Here is a 27,464-nt window from a genome sequence, read left to right as displayed (position 1 = left end):
ATGAATCATTAGAATGGTGCAATACAACACTTCCACTAACTAGGATTTAAAACCAGTTACCTCTCTGAAGCTCAGCTTCTTCATCTGTAAAATGGGGATAACAGAAAACATACTGTGGTGTTGTGAGGATTAGAGATGCAGCATGTTTGCCTTAGTCTAATTGTAGGCTTCTTTATACAGTAAGTGAATAATGGGTGCCCACCTAGAAGTAACTCTCTGGGAAATTTAGAAAAAAAGGGGACTAAGACCCAAACCAGGAAGGAGTCATCCAGCATACTCAACTATTTCTGACAAAGGGCTTTACTAATATCTATTTTGAGATGGATAGGGTAAGCGCTCCAGACTTGCTGGAATATAAAGTTTCCTTCCATAGCACTGATTTAGCTCTTCCCAGCTAATCTTTTTGTTCTCTTTTTTAAACACGCAAGACAACCTAGTAAACAATAATGCCTCTAATAAGCATGCTATGTTTCGGGTACGTTTAAGGATAGAAATTCACTTGATCCTTCAATGACCCTGTGTAGCAGGCACCGTCACCATGCGCAGTTAGAGCTGTGGATATTGGGGGGGGGGGTGCCCCAGAGGGTGGACTTGGGTGTGGGTGCCGCAGTGGTGCCCGGTCAGGGGCGCAAGCACACAAGAACACCTGGCCAGGAATGCTCCCTGTTTCACTGGCCCCAAGTTGGAGTTCGTCACAACAGAACAGAGAAAAAAACCTTGCAGCACTCCTAACGACCCGTTAGTTCCTTTGGGGTTCCCGTGAGCGCCCCTGTAATGGGCAGCGACCTTCTTCCCTCCTGCCACGAGGAACGTGGTTAGGAGGTAGGCGCCATGGTGACCCCCAGCCCCCCTCGGACTAGGAAAACGAGCTACACGCTTAGTCTTGGTCACTTAAGATTTTACAGAGGGGCGGGCCTCCTGAGGAGGTGGCGTGGCGCCGGGATGAGTGTGGAAACCCGAAGGCCTCCGAGTGGCTGGAACGCCCGCCTTCCTCCCACCCTCCCGCTCCACCTCTGGGCTGCCTGGCCGCCGGGCCAGGACTCGCCTGGGAGGACCCCGGCCAGCCGGGGGCGTGGCGCCAGGGGGCGGGCGTGTGGGCGGGGCCTACATGCGTCACGGCCTGGCCCCGCCCCCGGGCCTCTGCGGCGCCCTCCTCCCCGCCTCGGCCTCCCTCCAGCTCAGTGCTTGCTCCACGTTCCACGCTGCGGCCTCGAGAGCCCGCGAGAGGTAGCTTCGCGGTCTCCGCGCACGCGCCTCAGTCTCTGTCTCACGGCTTTCCCCACGCGAGCGCCTCGCTCACGAGCGCACGTTCGTTTCCCCTCGCGCGTCCGGCTCTCGGCCGCGGCGGCGGCGGCAGCGGGCGGACCGCGCCGGCTGGACGGCCGACCATGGAGGCGGACGGGGCCGGAGAGCAGATGAGACCGCTTCTCACCCGGGTAACGAGAAGGGTGCGGGCGGCGGGGCTCCTTGGCAGGCGGGCGCGGGGCGCGGCGGACAAAGGCTGGGGCGCGGCGGGCCGGCCGCAGGTCCCGGGTCGGGCCCCCCCACCGCAGGCGGCCGGCGCGCCGGGGCAGCCCCTTTGTGTGACCGTCCGGAGCTGGGGGCGGGCGGCGCGGCGCCAAGGAGGCCGGCGTGGGGGGCCGGCAGCGCGCCGCCGGCATCCCGGCTGCCGCGTCCCGGGGTCTCGGCATCCGGGGGGCCCGGCAGCCCGCGAGCTCGGCCGGTCAACAGCCGGACAGGCGCCTCCTCCTCTCCGCGGGGCTCGCCTCTCCTTGCCGACGTTCTCCCCGTCAGGTCTCGGTTCCAGTGGCCTTGGCGCTGGACTTGAGGTCAGACCGTCGATAAACCCATCCTCTCCCCGCGAGGAGGAGCGCGGCCCCACCTGGCTAAGCCACAGGCCGTGGTGAGGAGCTGGTTAAATCTTCTCCGTCTTCCCTGTTTCCCCACCCGCCTGCCGCACGCTTTGTTCCGGGACTTCTCCGGCCGCGTGGACGAGCCGCCTGCGTTGGCGGCCAAGGCTGCGTCTCAGTGCCGACTCTGCCCGGCCAGCCTCCTCCTCTCCTGGCGAGAACCCGAGTGTCTTCCTGCCGCAGGCCAAGTGCAAAGTGGAAGGTGTTCTGACCCTGCGCGCTGCTCTTTACAGCAGCCTAGCAAAAGCGCGTTTTCCGCTGAAGCTGGGGGTGGCTTCAGGGTGAGATGGGAGTGGGGGTGGGCTTTCAAAAGGTCGGCATTCGCATTTGGGATGCCGGACGGGTGGCCCACGCTCAAGAAACTGACTTCCTGCTTTCATATAGGATGCATAGGTACCCACGGTTGTGATTCTTTCCTCCCTTCATAGTTCGTGACTCAAAGGGCATAGAGGTGTTAGAAATTTTCCTGCTTCCAGCTCTTACTTGGTGACCAGGAAAGGAGGGAAGGTTGCAGTGAAAAACGTCCAGTCTTTCACAACTAACAGGAAAATTGCTTTTCACATATTTTTATTCAAGAATTTCACTTATCCCCCGCCCCCCACTCCCCCCGTCCTTTTAAAGGTTATTGTAAGGGCCTGGAGAGTAGCCATTCATCATTTCAACATGTTCAACTATAAATTCTCAAAACGTGGAGAAAAACTTAGTCTCCAGACAGTGAAGTCATTTAGCAGTGGTTTTTGGGAAGATCACTCATATTGATGGTAATGGAATCCTGGAAGCTCGTTTGTCCTAAGGATCTTCTGTAATTCTTTGTGTGGCCTTTGAATAAACTGTTTTAGATGTATTTCTTAGCACCTTCCCTGATACTATGTATCAGATACACTTGAGTGTTCTTAAATTTATTATTTGCAAACTTTCAATTCAGAACAGTAAAGAGCCTCAGCGTTTACATAAACAAAGCTGGAGAGAAACTATGATGTGTTCTCAAATATTGCCTCCTTAGCTAGCAAAGGAGGCCTCTGATAATGCCATTGCCTTCCAAATCATTCATTCATTCATTGTGCTAACACTACTTAGAACCCATTCTGTAGTACCCAACAAGACAGAACCAGCTCTGCTCAAATGAGGGAGACAAATGACAAAGGGATTATCAAACACCGTTATTAATGGCATGGCAGGGGAGCACTTTGGAAGGGTATACCTCCTAAATCTTGGGAAGATAAGACTTGGCTACAGTAACCATGTACAAATTGATAATATAAATCAAATATGATAAGCTATCATACAGTCTAAAAATAGAATGAGAGAACAGGAGAACTGTTGGTTTAAGTAGTAGAGACTATTACTTGAAAACTGGGAAGAGGAACTATTTGTATTGACAAAATTAACTCTTTCCTCACTGATTTTCCAATGGTAAATGCATGTCATAAAAGTGGAAGATTATGGTATTCATCAGTCATAACTTCTCTAACCCCTAGCCAACTGCTTAGCATAGTAAAAAAAAGAATAAAATTATTACTCCTAAAATTCTATCTTAGATAAGTAATTATGCAAAAATTTTTGAATAAATTGGTGGCAGTTTATATTGCTCTGAAACTGGAGCCCATCTGTTTCATAAATCAGGCTCTAAGGTTTCTTCTGCTCTTAAAATTCTGTAATTTTCATTGATTATGGTTTTGAGGAAAGGCATTTATTTTATAGAAAAAAATGCAACTTTTGTTTGCTTTGTACAAAAACTCATTATCCTAGGCCTCCCTGAGAATTGATTTGAACTGTCATTCTTATTTTCTGGTATAGATTAAATCCTGTTACAACAAATAGCACTGTTTAGAAGGTTCCCAGGTTTTAGCAAATGTTCTACTTTTAAGCACTATATGATTTAACAGGATTCTGTTAATAATTGTTACGTAATTTCATTCATTTTACCACTACCTATTAAGTATCTCCTAGGTGGCAGGCACTGGGGATATAAGCAGAAAAGGTAGGCAGAAACCTAACCTCACTGAGTTTATTTTGGCATGTGTAGTGAATACAGTGATAGCATTTGCATTCCTGCTAATTCCACTTGTGAGTGCCAGTTAAAACATTTTCATGAGTTAGAAATACTTTTAGAAAAGTAGTTGTTAGTAGAAATGAAAGAATTTAACAACCTGGTATGAATTCAGTGGTGATTGGTAGTAGAAGGTGTTTTGGTAGGTCTTTAAGTATGCATTCTCTTTGGGGAGCTCTCTGACTAGCTATGGTTAGCTCTAGAGATATTAAGCACCCCAGGCACATTATAAGGATTTTAGTTCCCTTTTGGCCTTATAGTTGGTACCTCTGGGCCACGATCTGTGGATATGTAATAAAGGGAACAATAGCAAATCTGTCATCAGTCCAACTGAAACTGTGGGACAGTTGAGTTGGATTGAAGAATTGGTTTATTTGGTAACTGAGCTGGGGAAGTACACAGGTTTTCTTCTAAGAGAACTTAAGATATGAAAATAGAGTGTTTTGTTACACTAAACTCCTGTTAATTGAGTAGGTTAAAATCGAAAGCCAAAGTAACCTGGTGTTGGAGGAACCTGGTATGTTATTTTAGTGGTATGTGGTGTGCTAAAACCTTGGCACTTATACTTGTCAACATCCTGTAATGGGTTTTTCTTCCTCTTTCCTTCCCTTTCTTTCTTACTGTATTTTGCTGCAAATGTGATCTTAAAGTAGATAGTATCTGCAACTCACAAAATGGGCCATTTATATCAAGGAGCATACAGGTGATTCATAGGGTTAATATTATAGATTATTCATTGTGGCTTTTGATTTATATTATAGCTTTCTCTTATTGATTAAGGATTCTTCTATAGTTACTACTTTTTTGCATACATTATTTCCAATTTTGCAATAAGCATGTATCAGTAATAAAGGTAAGTGTTTATATATGTGAAGGTTCAGTTAGCTACCTCCCCCTCTTTTTTAGCCTCCTTTTGAACAAGAGAATTTTTGATTCCTGTACAAAGCGGGTATATTCCAAGGTTCTAACTTAAAATGAAGTTTGCCTCTGTTTTTGTTAGCAGACAACTTGATGTATTTTGTTGAGTAGTACTCATTGAATTTTACAACTTGGGGAGACTTTTAGGATTATTTGTAATTGTAGTTGACCCTTGAACAGCGCAGAAGTTAGGGGTTCTGACTCTCCATGCAGTGGAAAATCCTCTGTATCTGCAGTTCCACATCCACAGATTCAACCACCTGTGGATCGTGTAGAGATGTGGTATGTGTTTGTTGAAAAAATATCCACATATAAGTGGACCTGCGTTGTTAAAGGGTCAGCTGTATAATGATAATAAACCATGAAGGGGTCTGTGGTTGGCATAGTGTTACGATGGTGTTTGGTGATGCTGCTGCTGACAGTCTTCCTGAGGGCAGAGTGCCAGCAGACTGGAGTAGTCCTGGATTCCTAAAGTACTGACTCTTTGCTTCCATGGGCTGAATGCTTTTCAGTGACTGCTGTAAGATGAGAGTGGCCAAACACTATTTCAGTGCTTGATTTAGGAAGATAATGAGATTATGCTATAGATATGCATATTTATCTGGAGCTGATATACCAGTATAGAAAGGTTCTAGTTTGGCTATTTTAAGCATATTTTCAGATTTCCTCCAATGAGGTTATTTTTAAGTATTTTAATTTTTCTTTAGCCATAGTTTGAATTTTTTTTTTCTTTCTTTTTTTTTTTTTTTGCGGTACGAGGGCCTCTCACTGTTGTGGCCTTTCCCGCTGCGGAGCACAGGCTCCGAACGCGCAGGCTTAGCGGCCATGGCTCACGGGCCCAGCCGCTCCACAGCATGTGGGATCTTCCCGTAACCAGGGCACGAAGCCGTGTCCCCTGCATCGGCAGGCGGACTCTCAACCACTGCGCCACCAGGGAAGCCCCATAGTTTGAATTTTGATAAGTTTATTTAGAGCAGTTTTTTGGGGGGGCACAGTATCACAGTGAAGGGTAAAACACAATATACCTTTCATAACAAAATAGAAAAGATGCACTAATATTTTTAATAGTCTTTCTTTTTCTTTGTAGAGAGTGTTATGTTGACTGGTATCAGTTGGTTCTCATTCTTTTCGCATGTCAGGCAGTATAGAATCGCCTTCTCTCCGGATTCTAGGACTGCATTGCTTCTTTTTGTCAGATTGCTCGATTTGGAGAGCTGTTGAGTTGTATATCATCTCTCATGAGACATTTGGGAAATGGATATATCTTTGAAAATGGATTCACATGTGCAAGATGCCTGTACTCATAAAGAGCATGAGAAGGGACAAGATGATACTCAAAATCTTTTTTTCTCATAATTTCCCATAACATAATTAACACTTGGTGCTTTTGTGCTTGGTGCCTGTTCTTTTATATACAGAATATTTTCAGCCTAATACTACTCTTTATTCTGGAAAAAATACTGACAATACTTACACAGAACTCCTCTCACTTTAGGAATTGATACATTCAACAACAACAAAAAAGGAATAAAGCAAATTTATGTATAGTAGACTCTTCCCATTGAGTTCATTGGAGATGTTTCTGTTAAAATAAGTCCTTAAGGAACAAATTTTTGTTGAGAATTCAAATTAGAAGTTCCCATTGTACTATACTTTGGCTACTGGGATATTATCTTGATCTAGAAAACATCTTTCCTTTTCAAAATTTTAGCACTTTTTAATATTTGCCATGGGTGGGTGGGGTTCTGGGTGGACGAAGTGTCAGGGAAGGGAGGGAAGAGGGTATTACAGGGCTGTGTTTGTCTGAATTATGACAGATGAAACTTTAGCATTAGGCTTGATGAGAGGAGCCTGGACTGGGCTTCAGCCCCTACTGGTTCTGTCTTCCAAATGCTCTTCGGTATCACCCTCAAAACCAAATGTGGTGGCCCTGCATGTATCACCTTTTCAATTTAATACCTCTTCTCTCCTAATCATTATAGCATGACTATAATCATGCTTGGGGATTCTTTGATCTGCATTTAAAGCACACAGAATTTTTTTTGTTTCTCCTGGGCATCTACACAGTCATGTTCAAATTTGCTGCAGTTATATTTCTAGTAGATACTACTGTCTAATGTAAAATGTATTGCGTTTTTAAAATCCCAGATAAGATTACACATTGTATAAGATGAATTAAAGGCCAACTTTCTTAATCCTGTAAGAACCTAATTTATTTATGTAAAATAAGAGACAACTGTGTAAAAATCAGACCACAACCCCTTGTAAAAGTTCCCACAGTAATTTAATAGAATTTACTTTGCCTGATATCATTAATTGTTAAATATGATCCCTTTGAGTATGCTTTATTCACTTGGCACCAAGGAACACCTCATGGCGAATTTTCTGCTGGTTTTTCATTAGCTTTGCATGAAAAGTACTCTGAGTTCTGTCCTAGAGTTGGGTATTGATGGTGCCATAGATAATATAGCACTGTCTATTTAAAATTGCTTCTAAAATAGATATGCCCATGGGGACTGTGGAAGGGCCTCAGGGGTCCGTGAATCCCCAGAAGCTGAAAAATTTTAAGTTTATATGCATTATCTAGGAGAGGGTCAAATAGTTTTACATTCAGATCTCAAAGGGGTTTATAATTCAGAAAATAGCCAAGACGTAGTCTAAAAATTAGCTCAGTTTGGTTTTGTGCCTTCATTGAAAGTTCATAGTCTTATATTTTGCTTAACTAGATGACAGTAGTTATTATTATTATTTTTTTGGCAGTCATTGATAAGAACTTTTTTTATTAGAAAGTAATACAAAAATAAAATATAATAAAATTATATTAAAAAATAAAATTAAATAAAATTAAAATAAAATTAAAATAAAAAAATAAAATTAAAATAAAAAAATAAAATTTTTATTTTATTTTATTAAAATAAAAAATAAAATTAAAATAAAATTAAAAATAAAATTATATTATTAGGTTGTATTTGGCTATAAGTTACATAACTGCAACTCCAAGTGATTTAACAAAAGGAAATTTACCATCTTGTTATCTCACATGATGAGAATACAGACTTGGTAACAATTCAGCGACTCATTGCTTTCATTAAGAACTCATATTCCATCCATTACTCTACCGTGCCATTTAGTGGGGAGGCTTTGGTCTTAGACTGGCTCTCATGTTCACAAGGTGGCTGTAGCATTTCGATCACATTCTAAAGCAACATTATCCAAAGACAGCAGAGACCCTCTGTTGTGCAACATTTTTTAGGAATAAGGAAACCTTTCCCAAAAGCCACTTGACAGACTTCCCCATATGTTTTACTGACCAGAATTCTGTTACGTGCCCTTTTTTTTTTTTAACATCTTTATTGGAGTATAATTGCTTTACAATGGTGTGTTAGTTTCTTCTGTATAACAAAGTGAATCAGCTATACGTATACATATATCCCCATGTCTCCTCCGTCTTGCATCTTCCTCCCACCCTCCCTGTCCCACCGCTCTAGGTGGACACAAGTACCGAGCTGATCTCCCTGTGCTATGCGACTGCTTCCCACTAGCTATCTATTTTACATTTGGTAGTGTATATATGTCCATGCCACTCTCTCACTTCGTAGATGACAGTAATTATTAAATTCACCCCAGTATTTGCTAAAGTTTGTTTTGCAAAATACTATACACCTGTAGAAGGTTTTGCAAAAGAACCATCCTGTAACCAAATTAAGTTCAGCAAATGTCATGTGCTATACTTTTGGGAGGTTCACAGTGCACAATTAAAGGCTCTGAGAAAGACATTCAGCTTTGATGGGGAGAGAATGCAGCCATGTGGGGTAGAAATTTCTGATGGTTCTTACAAAATATGAACAAGAGGTCACTGGGAATTCCCTGGCAGTCTAGTAGTTAGGGCTCTGTGCTTCCACGGCAGGGGACACAGGTTCAATCCCTGGTCTGGGAACTAAAACCCTGCATGCTACGTGGCGCCCCCTCCCCGCCCCCCTGAAAAAAGTAGGTCACTAATATGTTGTGTTATTATAGGTCTAAGAAAGCAAATCCTATGGTATTTATAATTCACTTTGTTACAGTAACAGGAGAGATTTGAAAAATGTATCACTTAAGAAGATACTTTGGAAGCAACATGATAGGGCACTGTATGAATAAATTATGGTATATCCACACCGTAGGTTGCTACAGCTATGAAAAAGGAATGAGGAAGATCTCTGTACTGATGTGGAGAGATCTCTAGGATAAATTGATTTAAAAAAATCAAGGTGTGGGTCAGAAGATACTATTTCATGCCTTTTCTCTAAGGGGAGTAATAAGAATGTATATTTGTACTTACTAGTATTTGTATAAATACCCTGGAAATATTATCAAAAAACTAATAAAAACGATTGCCATTGAGGGTATGAGGGAACAGGACTTGAGACAAGAGTGGGAACAAAACTTCAGTGTACGGTAAGTCCCCTACGTAGGAACTTTCAAAGATGTGAACATGCATGTCCAATCGTGTAAGTTAGTTCATGTGTCTGGCGTACATTGTCACATGCGTGCATCCTCTACAAGTGATTGTACTTTTGTGTACTTTACAGTACTGTATAGAGTACAGTAGTACAGTATCTTTATTTCAAGCCCAGGATGTCTGGAAGCAAGTGTAAAAGCAGCAGTGATGTAGCTGGTACTGCTAAGAAGTGCCTGGAATTGGAGGCCCAGAGAAAGGACAGAGAGAGACAAGAGGAAGAAGTAACTGAAGAACCGAAGAGATTCACGATGCAGGAAATGGCAAGGGGATTTTCTTTATTTGAGGAGGCATTGTTAGTTTTTGAGGCACAGAACCCGAAAGTGGAACGGTACACAAAGGTTGCAGCAGCCATTCAGAAGGCAGTCCAGTGCTACCGTGTCATCTGTGGTGAAAAAAAAGAGCTACTACCCAGACATCACTGGATCGTTTTTTCAAGAGGGTAGATAGAATTGAATCCAGCAAGGAACCAGAACCTGTGCCATCAATGTCAGGCATGAGTGAAATTGCAGCTTGCCCTCCGTCTCCTATTGCTGACGATCCTTCAGCTCTACCACCTCCCACCTCCTTTCCCTCCTCCAGTCAGTAACTCTTCTTGCCTGTTCACTTGATGCCAGTCCCTGTATGCCAGCTGTCGTACTGTACCATTGTACTTTTCAAGGTACTGGACTGTAAAATTAAAAATGTTTTTATTTTTTGTGTTCGTTTGTTTTTTATATAATATTTGTGTGAAAAGTATGATAAACTTATGACAGTACAGTACTATACAGCTGATTGTATTAGGTGGGTACCTAGGCTAACTTTGTTGGACTTACGAACAAATTGGACTTATGAATGTGCTCTCAGAACGGAACTCGTTCATATGCAGGGGACATACACTGTATACCTTTCAATATAGTTTTGATTTTTGAACCATGCAAACATATTCAGTAAAATAGGATGATTTCTTATATTGTTTTATGCCATGGGTTGACATATTTATCTAGCTATTTCATGAAAGAGAATTGTATAGCTGTTGATATAGTGTAATATATTATGAACTACGTAATTTTTCATGTTCTAAAGGTGCCATATAACAATACATGTCTATCAGTAAAATCAGATACTACAGCCTAATTATGATAATGAATGCTCGATTCCTTTGGAAATTTTAAGTTTGCATGTTATTGATGTCCTGATCCTTCTCTCCCTTTTAACTTCTTTCTATCAAGGGATTTAGATTAGTGAGGAGTCAGTGGAAGGTAGGATGTGGGAAGAGACTGAGGGTGATGCTGTTATAAATGAAAGTGCCTTAGGTGTAAGGAAGTAACTGCCTGGTTATATATATGTCTTTAAACTTTGTTTTCCTTTATGATTTTTATACTTCCCTTCGATTGAGGATCATATACATTAAAAAAATTATCCAGGTTAATTACATTTGTTGAGAGTACCGTGGCACAGTTGCAGGGGCCCCACTTGCATTGCTGTCCTGTGTCTGCTCCGGAAGGCAGCATCTGCCTTGCTGACTGGCTTCTCTGGGCTGTGCAGCATGGCATTGCTCTGGGAAGATGCCCCTGTAACTGCAGGTTCTTCCTGTTCTGTGTAATCCATGTGAAACGTCTAGCCCTACACTTTAAAAAATTAGTTACACGTAAAACTAAAGAAATGATTTCCACTTAGCCAGTTTTTAGAAGCCAGTAATTTGGAAAAGAGCGATGATCATTTTTTTCCCTCTCCTGAAGGTGTTTTTATATTTCCATTTGAGTGTAAACCTCAGTGATATTCTGAGACTACAGCACCTCAGATGAAACAGTGAAACCCCACTGAAGACTGCTAACTCTTCCTTCAATCGCAGCACTGGCGGTGAAGAATGTCATTTTTCTCACATTGATGTGCGTCACTTATCTAGGATTTTTGGTTTTAACCTTGCTGTGGCTAAGTTGGTGAAGAACTGGAAACTGACTTTTTAGAGAAAGCCTGCTTTGAGCCATGCATTTTTTTTGGCATCTTTAAATCACTTACTATTCCTGTTGCAGATGTGAACTCATAGGCAGAGAGGGTTTCTGAAATTTCCCAGGCCATACGGTTAGTAAGAGGCTAACCTGAGATTTGAACTCATGGTTGTTGCCAGACCACTGCTTATTCCTCGTCTTCCATCTCTCATTAGTCTGGAGTAATGAGAGATCCCTGTTTGTCAGTACCTTAACATTAAGCATACTAGGTGATTTTATTGGTGTGATAGTTGAAAGCTCTATTTGCCTCAGATAACTGTGGTTTTCTTCTATATTTAAAAGCTTTATTACTATAACTTTTGTGAATTAGTTGCTAATATTACAGAAGTTAAATATTTTAATGAAATTTGCCCCTTTGCCTCCAGTTCTCTGAGGGCTGGGATAGAACTTTTCTGGATCATTACTCAGTTCTCAACTAAGTCTGTTCTAGGTTTTCAAACATAGAAGGTATTCAGTGAATATTTGTTCAGTGAATGAATGCTAGGATAATGCCATGAACTCAGATTTGAAGTTGAATATATTTCTAGTTAATTGTTTAATCAGTAACTTAATAAATTTTATAACTTTTATTTGTGGTTAAGAGAAAGGCTTCTACTTTGCTTGATATAACTGCCAGTAGAAGAGAATAGAATGTTCCTTTCCTTGGTTCTGTTGAGGGGGAATATTGAATAAATGGTTTGGATTGATCCCAAAGTAAGAGTACTTAACATTTTTTTTTAACCTGAGCTAGGATTTTAGGCAAGTGAGCATTAAGCATCATTAAAATGAAAATTTTATGACTCTTAAGATATTTTCACAAGTTTGAAATACATATCTATTGATTGTTGGAAAACAGTAGGTATTTTACTTATATATTAATACTTCTATAATAGTTTCTTCATGAAAATTAGTGACTTTCAAAATATATGATTATAGCCAATGGCAAGAAAAGGGATCTCAAATCCCAGATATGATGTCAGCTGTTATATATATTGGTTTAAAATTGTGCTGTTTTTATTAATTCTTTAGAATTATTACTTACATAATAGAACTTTTTTGTTCATCTGCTTTTAATTTTGTACCCTTGAGGTTTGTGGACCCTCTTCCTTCCTGGACTCTGCCTCCCTAACTTTGCAGTCCACGCATCACTGCCTGTGCAGGTGCTGTAAGTAACCAGTGCACTGACTCAGCATCCTTCAGTATTCTGTGCTTATTTCTGTTTTCCTTTAATTGTTCCCAGATGACCTCATAATATGTTCAGGAGGAACTTCCTTTTCGATTTTTGCATGTGCCATTAGCAGTATCCTCAGGATAAGGTTCTGTTAGGAGCCTGTTTATGTCTGGCCAACTTGTAATAACGGATTCATTCAGACTAAAATTGGCCTTCGTTTGGTCTTTCATTTTATTTTATTGAACTATTTTTATTCAGTAATAGGAAATTTACTAAATAACCACAAGCCCAAAACCTCTTTTTCAAAACAAGGTAAAATTTGGAAGTAGCTTAACTTTAGTCCCTGGTGTAACAACTACATGCTTGGGTTTCAGACACACCTGGGTTCCGTATCCCTAATCTGCCACCAGGTGGCCTTGGGCAGCTACCATCTTTGAATCTCATTTTTCTCATCTGTATAATTGATATTATAATACTTACAGGGCTTTTTCATGATTAAGGGAAGGAATATACTGTATAAAATGCTAACTGTGACCTTGGAAACTTGTTATGAATATTCATCCTGTGTTCTTATAAATTAGAGTTAGTGTACATATTGATTGAAGAAATAGGTAGAAAATAGAAAGCCTTAACTCCCCTTAAACCCTGGCATTGAGAGATTCTGATAAGCTCTGTGCGGAGGGACTATGTATTAGGAAACACTTAGTTTTCCTCCTGTGCTTCTCGTCTATGCTCATGCAACTACTACCCTTGCAGCAGTTCTGACATCAGATGTGTGCGGGTTGTTCCCACACCAAGCAGTTCTGTGACAGTGGCTGAGTGTTCTGTAATCTTACTCAGTTCTGACACTCCATCTGGAGATGGTGTCAGGTGTCATGGGCTCAGTCTCACAAGGCTGCCTGCCCCCCGCCCCCACCCCTTCAGATGCCACTTGCAAGTCCTGATGGCCCCCTGGGCATCTGAGTCATTAGCTATAAATCAGAGGTTTCCGTGACTCCCTCCTTGGAGCTGATTAATTTGGTAGAGTGGCTCACGGAACTCAGGAAAAGTTTACTTACCATTTGCCAACTTACTATAAAAGGGTGTGATAAAGGATACAGATGAACATCCAGATGAAAGAGATACACAGGGCCAGGTATATGGGAGGTGCCGTCTCTGGGAAGCCACTCTCCCACTTACTCCATGTGTTCAGGAACCCAGAAGCTCTCCGAATGCCTTACTTGTGGGATTTTTATGGAGGCTTCATCATGTAGGCATGACAGTCATTAAATCCTTCTCCAGTCCCCTCCCCTCTCTGGAGAACGGGGACTGGGGCTGAAAGTTCCAAGCTTCTTGTCATGGCTTAGTCTTTCTGGTGACCACCCCCATCCAGGAGCCCACCCAGTCACCTCATTAGAACAAGACACTGCTGTCACCCAGGAAACTCCAAGGGATTTAGGAGCCCTGTGTCAGGAACTGGGGTCAAAGACCAAATACTAGAACAAAAGATGTTCTTAGTGCTGTATTACTTAGGAAATTACAAGGGCTTTAGGAGTTCTGTGCCAGGAACTGGGGACAGAGACCAATATATATATTTATTGGTCTCTTATCTCACAGGTTAGATAATGGGTTATTGCCTTACACCTCAGATTTAAAAGAATATAATTATATTTTGACAAAGTGTTCAGAAGTTTAAAGCATAATATAGTTATTTTTCTTTAAATAATTTTAACCATTTGACAAAACATTTAAAATGTGATATATGTCTCTCCTTTTAAAAATAGACTACGATCATTAACTAGCTTTAGGCTTGTGGGTATTTTTAATCTTGTTTTAATTATTTTCTTTTGTCATTGAATTTCTTATCTACTATAGATTTGTTATAGATAACAAATGAAATCTTGTAGTTATTAAATGGGATGGGGGAAGGGTTTTCTGCTATGTCACTGGCACAAATTTTACCACCTACTATGGATGGTCTTCTAATTCTTGGCTTGTTGTAGATTGCTGGGGTTGCTAGATAGCTTAATACTGTCTTGATGAGATTTTACGGTATTTTCTTGTTAGGATATCAGAATTTAGTCTGCAGGGTATTACAATGCAAAAGAGTTTCACACACTGCTTGGCAGAGTAGGTATAAGATAGTTCCTAGTTATTCTGCTGAGGCATGATAATAAGAAATTATACTTTATAAAGAGTTCATAGTTTCTTCTTAAATTTAATTGTCATTTATATTATTTTTTCTGTAATCTGAAGTAACAAGAATGTATTTTATTGGATAAAGTGAATGTTCTGAGTTTTGTTTTGCATATACATACACACATACATACATATAAATGTATACACAGTCATTTTATATACATGATTATGTGTTTATTTGAATCATTGGCTAATTAAACAACATAGAGACACTTAGGAATTTTCAGATTAACTATGTAACATTGAATTTTATTGAGTTCAAATAGTCAAGTTTTCATTCTGTTTTACAAACATGTGATTTCTCATGGGAGTTTTAAAGTAAGGCAGTTTGTTTTAAGGACGGCAATACGGACTTAATTAAGTTAACTGTACTTTTCTGAGGTTGATGTTTTCTTACCTACATTTTTCAAGCTACTTCAAATCATTTTTAAAGACAGTTTTGATAGAATAAGATATAAATAAATAAAAGTAATTTTATTGATTAGAAATCAAAACATAGTATCTTAACATAATGATCTCACAGCAAGGTATGACCTCCCCCAAATTTAGAATTCACATTGGAGGTGTGAGGAGGGGTGGGCGATAAGGTGGTAAAGGGGGATGAGGGAAAGGATTTTAGATTAAATTTCATCATTTCAGATCACAGTTGAAAATTACCAGTTGCCTGTTTTGCATAATTGCATCTACTCAGTTTTTATATGTTAACTTATTTTGCTATCATCTGCTAATTGCATTGATTTAGCAATAAATGGGTTTAAAAGGTTAAGTGCTGAATATTGAGTGGATTAGCCATGAGGGATTGTTTTACACTTGCAGTGCTGGTGCTTCTCCCCTTATGGTTGTGAACTTCAGATAGTTAGGGGCAGTCTGAGATGACAGTTTGGTGGCAGTGAATTTCAGATCATTGGGAATTGCTTCATCTCCCTGTGTCTAGAATAGGCAGAGAGAGGTATCTGATGGAGGAGTAAATCGTGTTCATTGAGAAAATTTGTGTAGAAAGCCAAAATGATAACATTTTCCAAGCAGCCTCAAGAGAATGGTCTAGATACCTTAATAAAGGAGCATTGGTAGACTAACTTTGGTTGGGCCTGTGGGTAGGGGCCAATTACTGTTTAAATGCCTTGAATCACTGTAGTGTCACAGCTTTTATCTTAGTTTGTTGTCTGAAGTAAATAAACTTGACCTGTGGTTTACAGAGTGCAGGTCTAGGGTCTTTAGTGAGAATGTTTTACTTACTGTGTGGGTTGTGAAATACAGCTTTAACTTGCTCCTCTTCACCTTGTCCTCCACTTTTCAAAGTAACCATGGAGTTAAAACCCTGACGAGCCTGTGCTTGTCCAGCTTTTAAAGTACAGATCTTCCTCAACTTACGGTGGGGTTATGTTTCGATAAACCCTTCGTTAGTTCAGAATATCCTAAGTTGAAATTGCTTTTAACACACTTAACCTACAGGACAGCAGAGCTTAGCCTATCTGAGATGTGCTCAGGACACTTAACCTTAGTCTATAGCTGGGCACAGTTATCTATCTCAAAGCCTAATTTATGATAAAGCATTGAAAAATATCTCATGTAATTTATTGAATACTGTACTGAAGGTGAAAAGTGGAATGGTTGTCTGGGTACAGAATGGTTGTAAGTGTGTTGGTTTGGTTGTTTACACTCAGGATTGTGTGGCTGAGTGGGAGCTGTGGCCGCCCAGCCTCAGCAGAGAGGGTCATCCTATGTATTGCTAGCCTGGGAAAAGATCAAAATTCAAAAATGGAAGTACGGTTTCTATCAGATGTGTATTGGTTTAGTACCATGGTAAAGTGGAAAAATTGTTAAGTTGAACCATTTGAAGTTGGGGACCATCTAAAATTTAGGGCGGGTTATCCCACGTATTCATTGTCTCTGAATTGTCTCACTGTTTTCCAAACTGCAGGTTGTGACTTGTTAGTGGTTGCAGAAACAAGTAGTGGATTATCACAAGCATTAAAAAAGAAAAGAAGGGCTTCCCTGGTGGCACAGTGGTTGGGAGTCCGCCTGCCGATGCAGGGGACACGCGTTCGTGCCCCGGTCTGGGAAGACCCCACATGCCGCGGAGCGGCTGGGCCCGTGAGCCATGGCTGCTGGGCCTGCACATCCGGAGCCTGTGCTCCGCAGCGGGAGAGGCCACAACAGTGAGCGGCCCACGTACCGCAAAAAAAAAAAAAAAAAAAAAAAAGAAAAGAAACAGGAGTAGAAAATAACAATACATTGCAATAGTAAGGGCAAATATTGTTTTGTGGAACTTTTGTTTTATATATACATACGCAGACATGTAAACAGATATATGCATACTGGTTGTGATGCAAAATGTATTCCCAGGGGTTGCTATTAAAAAAAATTTTTTTTAATCCCTTTCTATAAATTAACATTTGATTGCATTCATTTAGGAATAATATTTACACTTTTTTCATTTAAAAGTTTAACATATGCAAGTAAGTATGTAGATGAGACGCTGTTACTTGACTTATAAATTAATGCTACATCAGCAGTTTTTATATTGGAGAATTGAACTTCATATTTCATTAATAGAAGCTTACTGGGTCCATGTATAATAAATGAAGTGTAATGAAAAGGAAGAACTGTCAACAGATTTCTATTCATTTTCAAACTCTCATCAACTAATTCTTTAGGCTTGTGAGCAAAAAAAAATTTATAATATTTGCAATTAGTCTGTTTAGTCTGTTTGACCCAGAAGTACCTGAAATACTGCAATATTTTTAATGAGACTATCCTTTGGAAAGGACCTATATGGAAGATGCTGTAGAGATCTTGCCTTTACTGTTGAATCAGTACTCTATTAGTACAGTTTAAGTGCTTTGAGATTTTTTTAAGAGGCAAGATGAGAAGCGTGGAATGCTTAGTGACATTGAATTAGAAGAGGCTTGAAAGAAGACAGGTATTGTTTATTGTATTGGATAATCCTTAGAGACTGAACTATAAGACTCAGTATATTTGCAGATTAAGTATCTGAAAGTGAAAAAAGCAGAGTATGTTCCTGTATGATTTAACTTTTTGTGCGTATATTCAATAATTATTATTAATATTGAATACTGAAGTAGGTCAAAAGTAAATATTGACTATCTCTTGGAGGTGGAATTTGAAGGTAGACAGATTATTATGTTTTAGTTTTCAAAATTTTTAGAGTGTGTAATATTTTTGTAAAATAATGTATTTTTAAGTATCTGAAGTTATCCCCTTATAGCCATTTCCCACACAGATCAGTCAAATGATTATCTCTAGAAGAGTTAAATTATTTTTTGGGGATTGGATAAAATGGTCAGTCATGTTTTTCGGAGACTGCCAACTGTATCATCATTTTTGGCACCATAGCAATGGCTTTTAATTGCTATGCGTTTTCAATACCTGTGTGTTTTGTTTTTAATGTGAAGATGGTTGTAGTGAAAACCATTTTCACATAATTGAAGTTTAGGCTTTTGAAGAGTTTAAGTGTGTTTAGGCATGCCTCTCATCTTACCAGAAGCCCTCTAAATTACGTAGGCCATTCTAGAAATGAGTCCCTTTAAGAAGTTTTCAAGGCTAATCAATGTGTAAGTTTTTGATGACTGTTACAGAAGTTGACAATGAAACTATGATAAGAATTTATGCCCATTTCTAATTTACAGGGTCATTAACGTGATTTGGTAACCAGTATATTCCCATCATTCTTATCCTTTGAACTTTGAGGATTCTTTGTTGCTTATTCTCCCCCCACCCTTTTTTTCCCCTCTTTCCACTGTTTGCACTTTCTTTCATATCTAGTTAGAATCTGTGGCCCATATATATTTCATTTAAACACCTAAGCTGTTACCTAGTTTTTTCTTCCAGAATCTTTTTTTGAAGGGCATTCATTCGATACTTGCCAAGGCTTTTAAAAATAAAATTGTTAAGTTGATGGTTTTCCTTACTTTTCCTTTCTGTGCTCTTAACTGCATGTTTCCAGTCCCTCACCCAGACTTGCCCCACTGTGAACAGTAGTCATTACATTTCTTATTCTTTACATGGAAGCAGTCACTGCTGCCAAATGCTGCATGAGAAACTGTTTGAGACAGACATTTCATAAAGATGTACTTTATGAAAGTTCATTTACTTCGCAGGATATATATTTGTAAAGTATAAAAATTTAAAAATAGCATCAGGACTTACTTGGTGGCACAGTGGTTAAGAGTCCGCCTGCCAATGCAGGGGACACGGGTTCGAGCCCTGGTCTGGGAAGATCCCACATGCTGCGGAGCAACTAAGCCCGCGAGCCACAACTACTGAGCCTGAGTGCCACAACTAATGAAGCCTTCGCGACTAGAGCCCGTGCTCTGCCAACAAGAGAAGGCACTGCAGTGAGAAGCCTGCACACCTCAATGAAGAGTAGCCTCCGCTTGCTGCAACTAGAGAAAGCCCACGCACAGCAACAAAGACCCAATGCAGCCAAAAATAAATATTAAAAAAAATAATAAATAAATTTATAAAAAAAAAAGAAAACATACTTATGGTTAAAAAAATAGCATTTGTATAGAGATATCTAATAGTATTAGTCACTTTGTAAAGTAATTGATTTTATATAATTTTCAGTTTTTATTATAAATTAGGGTGATATTTCTGATATTGCTAATAGTTTGTTTTTTTAATTTTTTTATTTATTGATAATAGTTTAACTGAATATTTACTCATGTGCTGTGAGTAGTGTTAGAACATAACCCTGTCAGTCACATGTGATAGTGTAACGTTCCTATTGTACAAATGAGGAAAATGAGTCTCAGGAAGATGAGGCCTTTGTGCACGTTCACTCAGCTGGTAAATCGAGGAATCAGAGTTCACACCCAGGCTGTCTGGCCCTCAAGCTGGTACAGTAAGTGCCCTTAATATCCATCTTAATATTGTGGAAAATGCTCACAAAGCAAACATAAAATACCTTTTGTGCTCAATCCTGTCTTCTTCTTAATATGAATGGGAATGTTTGTAGTGGATATATGTAGTGGATATAGCCTATGTCTTTCTAAAAGTTAAAAGGTAATGGTTTTCGTTGATGGTATTTAGCCAGTTTTTTCCCCTCTTCCTGCTGAGAGAACTGATTGAAAGTATGTTATTACCTTGGCATATCTGTTGAACTTTTGAGGCTTATGCTGTGTAGCCGTAGCACCCTGTATCTTTCTTCCCTGTTACCTACTAAAGTGTAGTCAGCTATTGTAAATGTTGACACCTGACTCACAGTCTTCCCGTAGGTCCCCTAGGCTGAGTCCTGTTATTGTCTTAGGTTATTTGAGAGTGCCAGTGGGGTGACCCATATCAGTTTGTTGATTTTTCTCATCTGCCAGGGCCCTTACTTCCATTCTGCAATGCTCATGGCCTTATGGCCTTAACTTCTGGAGCTCCTCCTGTATAAGTGAATTTTTTTGTGTGTGGTACGCGGGCCTCTCACTGTTGTGGCCTCTCCCGTTGCGGAGCACAGGCTCCGAACGTGCAGGCTTGGTGGCCATGGCTCACAGGCCTAGCTGCTCCGCGGCATGTGGGATCTTCCCGGACCGGGGCACGAACCCGTGTCCCCTGCATTGGCAGGCGGACTCTCAACCACTGCGCCACCAGGGAAGCCCGTGAATTCTTAAATTTAGATATTTGAGTCTAACCACAAGCTCCTTTTTTTTTTTTTTTTTTTAAAGCTTTCTTCTCTTACTCTACTAATCCCATAATTCTTATTCTTTGAACTTTGAGGCTCTTGAGTCACATACTACCCCCATCCCCCGCTTTTTTTTGGTCCACTGCCTCCACGGCCCTATCCAGTTTAGAATGCACGGCCCATATCCAGCCTCTGTCTTGTTTGAGAGAGAATACCATCATGTCTATTAGTATTAAATATGTTGGTAAATCCCTAATTCTTAATCAATCTAACTGCTGAGATTGCTCAACACAAGTGGAAAATTGTTACGCAGCCTTATAGGTTGGTACCCCTCTCCATTCAGGTTTCTCTCTGGTTCCTCAGAGATAGAAAATACTCCCCTGTCTTTCTAATTCTCTCCTATTCTCTGCAGTGGGTACATTGAACATTCCCTGCTCTCTTCAGACTGTATCCTCTCACCCCTCAATCCTAGGAAATGCTGCTACTTTCTTCACAGAGTCAGTAGAAGATGCCAGAAGGGAGCTCCCATCCACTGCTATTTCCACTTGGATAACTCAGCTGAGACTTAACATGTTTTACAACTTATCAAACCTTCCCTTCTTTCTGCATTTCTTATCTCAGTGAATGGGTACCACTCTCTGTTTGGTTACTCAGATTTGAAAATGTGAGCATTATCTATGACTTTTCTCTCCCTCTACCCAAACACCAAATCCAGTGGACTCAGCATCCTAACTGTCTCTAGTTAAGTTCTGTTTCTTTCCATATTTCCTTTGACCATCATATTTGCCATTGTCTGGAATAATGCAGCACCCTTCTAGTTGGCTTCCAGTGTTAAAGAAAAAATATTCTGTTAAGGAAAAAATTATTCAGTGACCCTTGTTAAAGAATGGTAAAGCAGACTTTTTAAGGGAGGCTGTCATGGTGGGTGTAGGGACTACTGCAGTGGGGGAGAGATATGGGACTCAACTCTTAACAAGGACAAGTGGCCATTTACATCCAAGAAGCAGGGGTAGGGGGCAGTGGGTGGAAAATTGCTAAGAGGAAACATCAGAGGGAGGCGGGTTCTTAGAACAACTCAGCCGAGTTGCTGAAGTAAGGACAGGGTGATAAGATACTGATGATGAAGGATTTTCACCAAACTGACTTAGCAAGATTCTTGCTCATGCTGGATTCTACAGGGACAGAGAGGGAAGCTGGAGATTGGCTCAGAGGATCCTAGTTAAAGTTTGGTCAAAGGAGAGAGTCTTTATTATAATTCTCTACACTGTTACCTTGCTAGAGAGACCTCCCCTGTTTAAAGCCCATTGCTCTCAGAATGAGTCTGAAACTTACCTAGGTCCTGAAAGGTCCTGCCCATTTTGTCTGCTCCATCTTTTTCTGACCATAGTCGGTGTATTTTAGTTATTTGAACACAGTAGACTTTTCTCATCTCTGGACCTGGGCATGGTGTATCCCTATTCCTAGTACAGTGCCTGGCACATAGTAGGCACTTGATAAATATCTGTTAGATGATTACGTGAATAAAGGAGCAAATGAAGAGTGTATTGTAGTAGAAGGATAGGTATAACAATCTCTCAAATATATAGATGTCCAAATGATTCAGGTAGTTTAAAAATACACTTAAAATCTTTTATTCAACTGCAGAATTAGTTGATAATGCAGGGACGACTTGGCTGTTCAGAATAGTGTATACTGTAATTTCAATTAGATGTAAATTTTGTATAAAATGAATGGAGAACGATTTGCATTGAGGAAGCCGTTGATATAAAAGTTGGTGCTCACTTTCCTTACATTCAGGTTTGCATGCAGTGTCATGGCTTATAGTTCTTGGTTGTTTCTTCATCTGTCTCTTAGACTCATGAGGAGGTGACTTAAATTAATATGAAACCATTATCACAACTGGAAAGGCAGTGAAGCATTTGTCTTCCCTCTGCTAGGAGATTTTTTTTAACCTTTCTAAATGTCAGTGCTTTCTAATTAAAACAGATAAAAGCTCTATATGACTTGCTTCCAACCTATCTAGTATAGAACATTGTATTTTGTTTTTATCACTAAGAATCTATTGCATACATAGAGTCAATACAGTTCTGCATAAAGAAAATTATATCTTCAAGGAGCTTGAAATAAGTTGGGAAATGGTGGAGAATATGTAGAAAATAAATTCAGTTTTACTTAAATATAAAATCTAAAAGTAACATAGTAGGGCCAGTAAAGATGATCATGTAGTAGGATGGTACTAATAGTAAATATTTAATTGAGGGCTTATTTTGTGCCAGGAACTTTTCTAAGCACATTATATTCATTATCTTGTTTAATTTTTATCAGCTATTAGTTGAAAGTACTGTTATTATCCACATTCTACAAATGAGGACACTGAGGTCCAGTGAGGTTATAGCTTGCCTACCTAGTAAGTAGAAGAGCTAGGATTTGAATTTAGGCTATCTGGATCTAGAACCTATACTCATTAATGTTTTATCTTCAGCCAAAATAAACTAGTTGACAAATTGCATTATGTGTATATTGGTACAGTTTTCAGTAAATTTCATGGTAACAAAATTTGTGGAGATAGTTTTCTGGATTAGGTCATTAATTAAAAGCTGTTTTTCGAACATATGTAAATCAATAACTTAATGAAATTTTATGCAATGTTTCATTAATTAAACATGATTTTGCTTTCTGTGTCGTACTTTATTTCTTCCATAGACACCTATTTTAAGGTTGCTGTCTATTTTCCAAATGATGTAACCATTCCTACATCCACCTTCCATCTTCCAAAAATTCTGTGAAATCTCTGATTTGTTGTAGCTTTTTCTATTGTCTTTATCCTTGTCAGTTTATCCTTTTAAAAATTAATTTACTATCATGTTAGTAATATGGGAAGAAGAGATAAACCCAAACCCAAATCTTTGATTTCTCATGTTATCTTGATGACCTCCAAGTTGTTTTTCTTTACTCCTCTTCCTTCTGTAAGCATAGAATGAGTTACTATTGTAAGGAAGTTTTATTTTTATTCACATAAAATGTTTCTCTTGTTAGAGAACAAATATGGAACAATATTGGGAGAATATGAAATAAAATGTCTGACCATAGTGTTTGTTTGAATTGAACTGAATTACTAAAAGTGCTTAAAGTTAGATTATATTCTATTGAGCATGAGGCTAATTGCCTGTGAATGAATTTTCATTCAGATTTGGGTAATTTGAAAGGTAAATATTATCTTGACTCTTTAAAATTAATTTATTTATTTTTGGCTGCATTGGGTCTTCATTGTTACGCATGTGGGCTTTCTCTAGTTGCAGTGAGCAGGGGCTACTCTTTGTTGCAGTGCACGGGCTTCTCATTGCAGTGGCTTCTCTTGTTGCAGAGCATGGGCTCTAGGCACGCAGGCTTCGGTAGTTACGGCACACGGACTTAGTAGTTGTGGCTCGCAGGCTCAGTAGTTATGGCGCACGGGCTTAGTTGCTCTGCAGCATATGGGATCTTCCCGGACCAGGGCTTGAACCCATGTCCCCTGCATTGGCAGGCGGATTCTTAACCACTGTGCCACCAGGGAAGTCCCTATCTTGATTCTTTAAAAGTAACTAATATCAAGGAGTAAATGGCAACAGCCATTTGTAATTGGTAAAGACCTGCCAGTTTGCTTGCATAACAATTAAATTTGGCAATATTTTAATCTTAAATTCTTAAATTACTGCTGTTTCAGAAATGACAGCTTTTATCTCAGTAAGTAAAAAACAAATGGAAGGAATTGTGTGAGTGTTCCAGGCAGGGTTCTTTTGGTTGCCCGGTGTCAGAAGTATATTTAAACTGTAGTCTTTAACTACAAGTTTAAATAAGCGTTAGATACTTGTTCTAAGTTTGTAGAGTTTTTGCTGAACAAAAACTTCAGAAAAAGGAAGGAGAACAGAAAACAGCTACCTCTAATCTTTATCTTTCTCATCTCTGATGTATGGCTTCTTTGTCAGGTACCACTTAAAGTCGCTTATTTCTTATATCTGCATCTACTTCAATCCCCCCCCCTCTTTTTTTCTGTCAAGCTGACTGAGTCTCTAGTCTGCATCCTTCTAAGCAGGGTAGGACTATGAATTTTAATTTAGCAGATTAACCAGAAAACTGTGTTGTGGTGAAATGCACACAGGAACAAGTTACAGTGATTTTCTAGTGTAGTTAGTTGGTCTGGATGAGTCAGTGTAGAGGTGCTCTGCATTTCAAAAACCTGAGTGTTCGACCTGTAAAGTTTTAAAAGTATGCATTTAAAAAACATTTCTATCTCGCCTTTAGCTGAAAGTGTTATATTGAAACTACAGTAGGCATATTTTTTAGAATACAATTATCCACATGACATCATTTATATGTCTATACACTGAGATCAGGTAGCTTTCAGTGAAACTCTAAATGCAAGTTCAAGATGCATTTCTTAAAAAAAAAAAAGATGCATTTCTTCCTGTAGAGTTCATTTGCTAAATGTAGTTTTTATTAAAGGATGGAGGCTTTAGGTTATGTTTGCGTTCATGGTGACTTATGAGGAAGAATCTGGTAAATTTTTTTTTCTTCACAGCATTTTAAAGTGCTGGAAGTGAGTAGCAGCTCCCAGGTATCTCTAAAGCAGTGGTTCTCAAATGGGTGTGAGTGTCGGGGTGTGTTTTTACTTCTTAAGGGGCATTTGACAATTCCTGGATATATTTTGTTTGTCACAACTGGGGAGAGAAGTGTTATGTATGCTACTTGTGTGGAGTAGGTAGAGGCCAGATACTCTACTGACTATGCTGCAATGCACAGGACCACCCCACAGCAGAGAAGTATCCAGCCCGAAAGCCAACAGTGCTAGAGCTGAGCAACCCTGTCCGTAGACTCAAGGATTATAGAGCAAAAAGGTCACAAGGTTCAAAATAGAGAAGATAGAGGATTTTTTGGACTTAGAAAAATCACCCCTCACTGGTTTTGAATGTCTTAGAGGGAGTGAGAGAGGAGTTCACTTCTGCTGAAAGCTTGAGTTTAAATATATCTGAATTCACTTATTAAGCCATATTTTGACTTTGGTAATTGTGTATTAAACCAGTTTCAGTTGTATTTAAATTCTTACCAATCAGATTATTTTTTAATATCTTAGATTAATTTTCCTAGCTAATGGTAGCCCAAGATGAGACCTACAAGAACGAAAAATAATTAATATTTAGGAACACTATAACTAAGCTAATATTTTCTCAATGTAAATATAAATTGAACTACATATTCTTTCTTCCTAACATTTAAATGTGGAGTATTATTAACAAAAATACAGATACACTTTGCCAAGTACACTTGTCATTTTCTGTCATGATGTGTATGTTTCTGGAAAGTTTTTGATAAAACAGACAATTTTTATCCTGTGTTAACTATATTTTATCTGTGAATTAGATTCTTCAACTGTTTAATTCTCATGAAATTACAGATATACTTCTAAGTATGTTTAAAAACAAAATTCCAAAATGCTGCGGGTATTTGAAACAGCGTTAAAAACATGACTGGAATTCTATTTCACTGTAACACGTTGAGTATTCAGTGGTAAGTATAAATGCCCATATGAAGAATTTGACTCCACTATATCCTGAATATCCTAATATATAAACGGAATATTTATTCAATAGTTTTTTACCTTCTTAGTATTTAAGTGTTTTTTGAATGAAATTAAATGTCCAGGTTTTTTAAAAAAAAACTGTCAGGGAAGTTTTTTCAAACTCAGTTTCTTTGCTCTTCATCATAAACACAGCATGAGAGAAAAAATCCACATGTCTAATGATGGCCACCAGATGGAGAGCTTATACTACACTGGTGAAGGCTAGTGATAGGTGGTGAAAACTGAATTGGTGTGAGTGGTGATATTTAGCAACGGTGAAAGGTGTGGACTGGCAGTGCTACTCTTTAAAACGTGTTTTAAAATTAGACAGGTTTCCATTTGTTTTACAGGAGCTTTTCTTCTTTTCTTGGCTGCTTGCTTCAAATATCTCTGTGGAAACCAAATTAAAACAATATCTTCACGTATTTATTATAATATTGATGCTGATTTTATTTTGTTAAAGTTTTTGCTTTTTATGGTAGTTACTAGCTGTTACTGAATTTCTAATACATTTAAAGCATTCAAAAATAATTAGGTGAATGTTTTTGTGACTGAATACTTTATATTTTACTTATAATTCCCTAAAATAAGGCAGATGAGCAAATAAAATTACATGTAATATAACTTAGGGGAAGGTATGTGGCCTAGCGGAAAGAGCTTAGGCTGTGAAGTCAGATGGACCTGGGTTGGAAAATGATCAGCCAGTTTACCTTACAGAGTTTCTTACAGTGAGAATTAAAAATAATGTTTGTAAGTGGCCTGCTGAAAAGTGCATGTCCCTGCAGGCGACGACATGATTTTAAATTCTAGCTTCTCCACGTACAGCTGTGGGGCCTTGGGAAAATTACTTAATTTTAGAGCCTAAATTTATTCTTTTATATGTTTAAGATAGTAATACCTTATCCTAGAATAGTTTTATCCTTTGTAAAACATAAAAATGTGATCATAGTAAGCATATAACTCTACAACTTGCTTGTTCCTTACCAATATATTCCTGACTGCTTGACTGGGAGCTTGTAGTTCTGTCTCATCTTTATACTTCATAATATTCCACGGTAACCAGCCATTCCCATATTTATTTACTTTCAGGTTGTTTTCTGTTTTTGCCAGTTTGAACAGTAAACATTCTTGACCGCATCTTTATGTGGAGTAGGTACCCAAAAGTGATACTGCTACACAAAGGATATTCTCAAAATTTTAAATGAATTCTTGCTAGCTTACTCTCCAGAAAGTTTTGAGCAACTTACATTCCCACTAGAAAGTATGAGAGTGTCTCTGTGTCTCCCTGCCTTTGTGAGCTTTAGATGTTAGACTTTTTTTTGTTTTTTTTGCTAATCTGATGGATAAAATTTGTTGAACCACCAGTGAGAGTATCCATCTTAATATGTGGTTATTTATTGGCCATTTGTATTTTCTCTTAATGGAATTACTTGGTTCACATTCTTTGTCCATTTTTGTATTCCTTTCACTTCCCTGTAAAATCAAGAATTTCTTGATTACAAATATTTAATGCCATGTCTGTTATACTGCGTATATTTCCT

General features: G+C 39.2%; 1 protein-coding gene across 5 annotated transcripts in view; it reads left to right on the top strand.

Annotated features, from left to right (window-relative positions):
- The first annotated feature begins 1,247 nt into the window (after positions 1-1,247).
- Positions 1,248-27,464, top strand: part of SLC4A7 (solute carrier family 4 member 7) — a 124,262-nt gene continuing 98,045 nt past the window's right edge. Inside the window, exon 1 of one of the 5 annotated variants that reach the window (XM_027088346.1) lies at positions 1,248-1,436. In XM_027088346.1, the coding sequence (XP_026944147.1) occupies positions 1,389-1,436 (48 nt within the window). In that variant the 5' untranslated portion in view covers positions 1,248-1,388. The remainder of the gene's footprint in view (positions 1,437-27,464) is intronic. The other 4 variants (XM_027088345.1, XM_027088344.1, XM_027088343.1 and 1 more) reach the window with 4 other exon arrangements.

The sequence above is a fragment of the Aethalodelphis obliquidens genome, unplaced genomic scaffold (assembly GCF_003676395.1).
Source record: "Aethalodelphis obliquidens isolate GAN/ISIS:26980383/991018 unplaced genomic scaffold, ASM367639v1 scaffold62, whole genome shotgun sequence".
In the NCBI taxonomy this organism is placed as follows: Eukaryota; Metazoa; Chordata; class Mammalia; order Artiodactyla; family Delphinidae; genus Aethalodelphis; species Aethalodelphis obliquidens.
Note: the sequence above shows the minus strand (reverse complement) of the source record. Positions and strands in the feature narration are given on the sequence as shown.